This window comes from Capsicum annuum, chromosome 4, assembly GCF_002878395.1.
Source record: "Capsicum annuum cultivar UCD-10X-F1 chromosome 4, UCD10Xv1.1, whole genome shotgun sequence".
Lineage (NCBI taxonomy): Eukaryota > Viridiplantae > Streptophyta > Magnoliopsida > Solanales > Solanaceae > Capsicum > Capsicum annuum.
This window is the reverse complement of record NC_061114.1, coordinates 220,616,371-220,624,168: the sequence shown is the minus strand read 5'-3', so window position 1 is coordinate 220,624,168 and position 7,798 is coordinate 220,616,371. Positions and strand designations below refer to the sequence as shown.

The 7,798-nt window shown below is 34.6% G+C and overlaps 1 protein-coding gene across 1 annotated transcript; it reads left to right on the top strand.

The window, feature by feature from the left end:
• Window positions 1–4,927: 4,927 nt before the first annotated feature.
• LOC107867233 (probable strigolactone esterase DAD2) lies at window positions 4,928–7,307 on the top strand. Its single transcript, XM_016713382.2, has 2 exons — window positions 4,928–5,492; window positions 6,485–7,307. Exons 1-2 carry the CDS (start codon window positions 5,122–5,124, stop codon window positions 6,915–6,917), a joined length of 804 nt encoding a protein of 267 aa, XP_016568868.2. The 5' UTR covers window positions 4,928–5,121; the 3' UTR covers window positions 6,918–7,307.
• The last annotated feature ends 491 nt before the right edge of the window (window positions 7,308–7,798 follow it).

The window sequence follows — 7,798 nt, the reverse complement described above, 5'->3', positions numbered from 1 at the left end:
GTAGTGTGTTGTATGATTATTGTAATAATGTGTGTTGCATGAGGGATGTATATATTGACTTGCCTTTTTATTTGGCAGATGGGATGCAGAAAATGCAGATTTCTGCATAAAAAAATCTGCATAAACAAAGGCAGAAAAGCAATGACGGTTGTCGCTTTTTTATTCATTATGAAGAATGAAAAGCGACGATCAACGTCGCTTTTTAAAAAAAAAGTATTTTATTTTTCTCAAATTACGACGGCAGTGTAAATTTTTTTGGAAAAAAAATATTACTTTTTTCAATAAAACGACGATGTCCGTCGTTTTTTGTTCATCATATGTTCTTCGCATGAAGAACAAAAAGCGATGCACAACGTCACATTTTCACAAAATAACTAAAAAAAATTTCCTCTAAAAGCGACGTTGTTCGTCGTAATAAAGCAACGCAGACCGTTGTTTTTAAAAAACAACGCTCCTTTTTTAGACGAAAAAAAAAGCGATGGATTTCCGTCGATTTTGCCCAAAAAAGCGACGTTGGCCGTCGTTTTTTGGCATTTTTTTAGTAGTGTATTATGTTTCTTTTATTGATGACTTTAGCAAATTTACATGGCTATTTCCTATGAGTTCCAAAAATGAAGTTTATACAATATTTTTATGGTTTAAAACTTTAGTCGAGTAGTTCTTTGAGCGCCATATAAAAGTGGTACAATCTGATTGGGGTGGTGAATATAGGAAATTATCCAACTTTTTTGCTCAAGAGGGGATCGTTCATCACTTATCTTGTCCCCACACCCATGTACAAAATGGTACTGCCGAAGAAAACATCGTCATATTGTTTAAATGGGTTTAACACTTCTCGCACATGCGTCCGTTCCTCTCACCTTTTGGGCTCATGCTTTTGCTATTTACACTATAAATCGTATCCCAACACCCTCGCTCAATAATGTTTTGCCTTATGAGAAGTTGTTCAAACAAATTCCTGATTGCCATTTTCTGAAAACTTTTGGCTGCGCGTGTTTCTCATTCCTTTGTCCCTATAATTCTCACAAACTAGCCTTCCGATCCTTTAAGTGTATTTTCTTGGGGTATACTGGAAATCATAAAGGATATCAGTGTTTACATGTCCCTAGTGGCCGAATATATATCTCTCGGTATGTGGTTTTTGACGAGTTACAATTTTCTTTTGTTAGTTTATCTTCGACTTCAAATAGAGCACCGACTTCTGACTCTATTGTGATGACTTCGTTACCCATCATTGCTCCTTGTAATTTCACTTCGCCTATCACTTCTGCCAATAATAGTTCCGTAGCAGATGTTGTCTCGCCAATTCCATCATTAAACTCGTCAAATCCTTCTTCACCAAGTCCATCGTCAAGCTCACCAGTGTGTTTTTTGGTCCCATCCGATTTGTCTCCGTCTTCTATCCCTGCTATTAACCTTACTGTTGATCTTCCAGTACCTATTGATACACCTACCGTTGCTCCTAATTCTCAACCACCGACTGCTCGGACCACATCCTTTGTACCTCATTTTATGGTCACCAGGAGTAAAAATAAATCACAACTTCCCCAAGATCACATTGCCACAAAATATCCTTTGCCTCCATCTACCCTGTCACCTAAACCTACCTGTTTTACCCAAGCCAACAAGGATCCAAAATGGCGAAAGGCTATGCAAGAAGATTACAACGCCCTCTTGTAAAACGGTATTTGGTCCCTTGTTCCATCCTTTAAGGCAAAAAATGTTGTGGGATGCAAATGGATTTTTAAGTTAAAACTCAATCCTAGTGGCTCCACTGAGCATTACAAGGCTCATTTAGTGGCAAAAGGATTTAGCCAAGAGGCTGGAGTGGATTATCATGAATCATTCAGTCTCGTGGTAAAGCCTACAATGATCCGAGTAGTTTGGTCTTTAGCTCTGTCCAAAGGGTGGTCTTTACGACAGCTCGACGTCAAAAATGCATTTCTTCATGGGCAATTACATGAAGAGGTATACATGTCTCAACCCCCTGAATTTACTGATCCAAGATATCCCAACCATGTGTGCAAGCTTCACAAAGCCTTTCATGGCCTTAAACAAGCACCTCGGGCATAGTTTGAGAAGCTTAGCTCGAAATTGCTTGAACTCAATTTTGTACCATCTAAATCTGATACGTCTCTATTTATATGCAATTTTGACGGCCATATTACTATTATCTTGGTGTATGTAGATGATCTTATTGTTATAGGAAGCTCTAATGAGTTCATTGCAAGCCTTGTTCTTCAATTGTCTAATGTCTTTGCTGTAAAAGATCTTGGTAAGCTACACTACTTTCTTGGTGTTGAAGTCCATTATCAGCCCATTAGATTGACCCTTACTCAATCACAATACATAAGAGAACTCCTTTCTCGTGCCAATATGGATGATGTAAAGCCAATTGGTACACCTACGGCCACAGGACTTCAATTGTCTCAACATGGGAGTTCACCGTTTTCAGATCCATCAGTGTATCATAGCTTGATAGGAGCTCTTCAATATATAACAACCATCACGCATCCAGATGTGTCATTCACTGTCAAAAAATTATGTCAATTTATGCATAATCCTTTGGAGTCTCATTTCACTGCTATGAAAGTTGCGCTATTTAAAGGAAACTATAAACCTCGGCTTGCATTTACGTTCCGCTAGCTCCTTACCACTCCAGGTCTTTACAGATGCGGACTGGGCTGGTTGCCCAGATGATCGGCGGTCTACCAATGGTTATTGTTTACTTCTTGGACCCAATTTAGTGTCATGGAGCTCAAAGAAGCAGCGAGTGGTTGCACGATCTAGTACCGAAGCTGAATATAGGGCCTTAACTGCGGCTACTGCCGAAGTTACCTGGATGCAACATCTTCTTCAAGAGTTGCCTGTCTCTCTTCCCCAAGCTCCCATACTATGGTGTGATAATCTGTCCGCTACCTACCTCACTGCCAATCCTATTTTTCATGTGCGAACCAAACATATTGAGTTAGATTTTCATTTTGTTCGAGAGAAAGTGGCCTCAAAGGACTTGAACGTTCGCTACATCAGTTCCTTGGATCAGTTAGCAGACATTTTCACCAAGAGCCTTCCTTCCCGTCGGTTTCATCTCCTGCGTTCCAAGCTTGCAGTTGCCTAGCCACTGCTCAGCTTGCGGGGGCATGTTAGGACACCATAATACATGTTAGGACACCATAATAGTCACATATTATGTATTTATATTTGATTAGAATTGTATAGCTTATCTCTTAGAGAGTTTGTGTTCAACTATACCATGTATCGCATCTTGTATTTATTGAGGCAAAAGCCCTCTTTGAATATAATTGAGTGAAAACCTTTTCAAGTTCTGATAGAAAAAATAAATATATGATAATTCATATACTCTTGAATCTTTCATTAAATGAACTTTTAGAATGGAATTCAAAGTTTAGATTTGATGCCATTGCCTACAATCGGTAAGATTTTTAACATTAGATTCATTATTGTTTAAATTTTTTCTCTCTTCACGTACTAAGGACCTTTTTTTTTTCCCTTATCCCCTTAGAATAATTTTTTCGTACAAACTGAAATTCATAGGATATTTTATTACGAACCAAAGAAAATAACAGTTGAACGAAGACAAAATTCTTGACTTAGTATTTGTCAAGCTTTCAAAAATCTAATATGTAAGGTTCAAATAAACGAAGGTACATTAGATTAATTTGTAGCCAAGAGACAAAGTCTATGACATTGAGTTTTATATAAGTACAACAAATTATGGACGTCCACTTAAAATATGTCACATTGCTAGTCACTTGTCATGATAGAACAAAAATAAATAAACAGACGAAAATAGTTATTTATGCATGTTTGGATTTTGTCTAAAACAATTATTTTAGGAAATACGTTAGACAGTTTCTTCCTTTTATGTTTATCAAAATTGAGTAGTTTTATTAATCTCCTATTATGTGATGATAGCTATATTTAACGGAATTGGCTAGTGTTGGTCATTAATTTTTTAAGATGCAAATTGGAAAAAGAATGAATAGAGAAAAATTCGAATGCGATGGCGTTTTCAGTTTAAACAGCTTACGTGCTTGTCACGAGTCAATTTTTGTTAAATTTAATTACCTTTTGTGTGTTTTGAATTATAAAAAAATTATTAAACATATTCCGAAGGTATGCGAAAATGATCTAACATTGAACGATAAGGTGCGAGCAGAGACGGATCTAGAAAGTAAAATTTGTAAATTCATTGGCCAAAATAAAAATCAAATATAGTGGGTGAGAACCCAACCAAGAGGCCCACAAAGCTTTAGCCAGCTTTATCTTTACCACTAGACTAATAACACCCTTTATTTATGAATTCTCAATATATATTAACTAAATTTTTCTATATAAATACAAAAATCTCATGAAAGTTACTAAATTCTCGAGAACTCTCACCTATTACTCTAAATCCGCCCTTGGGTGTGAGGTAGTGGGCTAAAATATAACGAAAGACATTTAATTTGTTTAATTATATATAAAGTGTATCAATTCTTTTTTTTCTTCGTTTTAAAAATAACAGTTTTCTACTTTGATACAAACTGCCACAACAACAACAATACATGTAGCAGAATCACATAACTAGAATTAAGAAATATATAATATACGTAAACATTATCTTTACTTTATAGAGTGTAAATATTATTTTTTCAGTAGAACCTTATTAAAAATATCTATAAATATTATTTTTTCAGTAGAACCTTATTAATAAGGATATTTTTTGACAAATTCATTTTTCCACAAAAATACATCTAAAGTACTTCTTCGTCCATTTTTACTTTTTCATTTTATTACAATTATCTAATTTTACTTGTTTAAGTCATAATTTATCATATTATATCTATTTTATTCTTTTTATTAACTATAAGCACTATTCATACAATAGTCAAAAATGGACAAACTAAACAAATAAAGATGGGTGGACGGAGAAAGTAGCTGACTTTTGGCAACTTTATAAATACTACACCCCTCCAAAGACTCATTCCCATTCACACAACTCATCTACCCAACTTTTATTTTAAAAAGAGTCAGTACACTCTTTGGATTTTCCAATAATCCCTTATACATATTCTTCATTTTTTTTAATCCTCCACCTATAATTTCGAAAACTCAAAAATGGGTCAGACACTTTTAGATGCTCTTAACGTTCGAGTCGTAGGTACTGGCAACAGATTTCTAGTACTAGCACATGGAATTGGTACAGACCAATCAGCTTGGAACAGAATATTACCATTTTTTCTCCGCGATTATCGTGTTGTTTTGTATGATCTTGTCTGTGCAGGCAGTGTCAATCCTGATTTTTTCGATTTTCACCGTTATACAACACTTGATCCTTATGTTGATGACCTCCTTAATATACTTGATGCACTTGGTATTGATCGTTGTGCTTATGTTGGACACTCTGTCTCTGCTATCATTGGGATTTTAGCTTCTATCAGAAGACCTGAACTGTTTTCTAAACTTATTCTCATTGGTGCTTCTCCCAGGTAAACTAAACATTTCACTTTTTTAAACACTTTCACTACTTTAGCTTTCAATTTGGAAATTCGAAAGTCAAACGGTATGAACGTAAATCTATTTGTTCATGTCACAACAACAAAAAACAATAAATTCAGTGTATTCACATAGTGGGGTCTGGAAAGGTAAACTGTACGCAGTCTATACCACTACCTTCGGAGAAGTAGAAAAACTGTTTCCCCGGTTCAAGACAAAGAATTGTAAATAAATTCGTGAATTTATTTGTTCATGTGAAAAACTGCAAATTGCACTTACTGTTTTTCTTACAGTTATTGAATATTTTAAATTTATTTAATTTATTTTCATTCCATAAATCTTAGAAATGATTTTTTAGTTTTAGAAATGAACATGACAAAGTCTTTGGGATGAAAAGAGTACAATTTGTAGGAATTGGAATATGGGTCACAATGGGTAAAGGAGTTTTGATAAATTAATAATAGCCATTTAGTACTCCCTCAGTTTACTAAATGTTAATAGTTATGAATATTATAGTAGTAAGATATGCACGGCACTTTTATTTAATTAAAGAAAAAATGTACGAAGACGACTAAAATGAATATTATAGTCGTCATTTTTTAAAGTATACTTTTGAAGAAGGATATACAACTAATTTTGCAAAGTAAATGAGATATTTGTATGTATATGTGTATATTGGAGTTTCCGGGTACACTTATTTCTACTAGTTTGCCCTACTCAGAAATGGGAATATTTAACGTGGTCATTTTGTTTATTGTTTTCTGTTTACTTTTCCCATAAAGTTAAGAACACTTTTGTCAAATTAACTTATCTTATCCTAAGTTTTGTTTGACAGAATTCATGTATTTGCCTAGGAATGATATGATCAATCACTTAACTTTGTCATGTTTGAGAATCCTTATCTTAAACTAAAAATAAAGAGATCTCTTTTTTCTTTTTGGCTCCACCAAATCTTTAATATAATAATCATGTTCACTCTAATTAGGTTCTTGAATGATGAAGACTACCATGGTGGATTTGAACCAGGAGAAATTGAGAAAGTATTTTCAGCCATGGAGGCAAATTATGAAGCATGGGTCAATGGTTTTGCCCCATTGGCCGTCGGAGCCGATGTTCCGGCGGCCGTACGAGAATTCAGCAGGACATTGTTCAATATGAGACCAGACATAACATTGTTTGTGTCAAGGACAGTGTTTAATAGTGACATGAGGGGTGTTTTAGGCCTTGTGAAAGTACCATGTCACATTTTTCAGACAGCAAGGGATCACTCCGTACCTGCTTCAGTCGCCATGTACCTAAAGAACCACCTTGGTGGGCGGAACACAGTGCATTGGTTGAATATTGAAGGTCATTTGCCACACCTTAGTGCCCCTACCTTATTGGCACAAGAGCTTAGGAGAGCTCTTTCTCATAGGTGAATCTACTTTCGATCTCCATGAAGCAGGTACAGAGTGAGATAAACTCATAGAACTTAAATCCTGAATTGTTCGCTTAAGTGGATAATGGATAACCAAACCCCCCAAAAAGGAAACATGGTTTGTTTAGTATTTGAACCTTCGTATACATTGTGCATTTGTGGAAAAGTTTGGATTTTTACCAAATAGGATGATGTTGAGACTTGAGAACATTCAAGAATAACAATCCTTACAAAAAATCTCTTAGACACAAACTACGCACAAGTCGTACGTTTTCTTTTGAGCATTGTAAGAAAGTCTATTGTACCTCAAATTTTGTTTTTTTATTGTTGCTTTTTTTTTTTTTGTAGACTTTCCAAAAAGAAAAAAAAAGTTTTGGTTTTCTTGTTCCAATTTAGTGTGAGAGAATAAGCTTGAGATGAAACTTTTCTTTTCTTTTTACATATTTACATTATATTAGTGAGAGGTTTCTTTTGTTTCACAAGTTGGTTAATTCGAATTTTATGGACCACCCAAAAATGTGAAATTTATTTTTATTAATTTATGAAATGTAGAAAGTTTCACACAATTAATTGGTTAAAACTTACACGCACCTAATGTATACACCAAACTAATATTTTTTACCACAGTTAAGCAATTAAATCAAGTAAAATATATGTTAATTAATCATGATTAAGTAACATGAGTTTTAAATTCAAACACATGGTATGTATGTATTGGTCTGGTGTATACACCATTTGCGTGTAAGTTTTAACCCAATTAATGTGTGACATATGGAAGGAAAAAAAATTAAATGAGATGGTGACACCAGGCAGAATGGTAGGCAAGATGGTCCACTATTATAAGATATGATTAACCAAAAGAAAGAGGATAAGAATCTGCAC

Coding starts and splice junctions, on each gene's coding strand:
- LOC107867233 (XM_016713382.2), top strand. CDS start 5,122: ATGGGTCAGACACTTTTAGATGCTCTTAACGTTCGAGTCGTAGGTACT. Junction 5,493..6,484: donor CTCATTGGTGCTTCTCCCAG/GTAAACTAAACA, acceptor CACTCTAATTAG/GTTCTTGAATGATGAAGACT.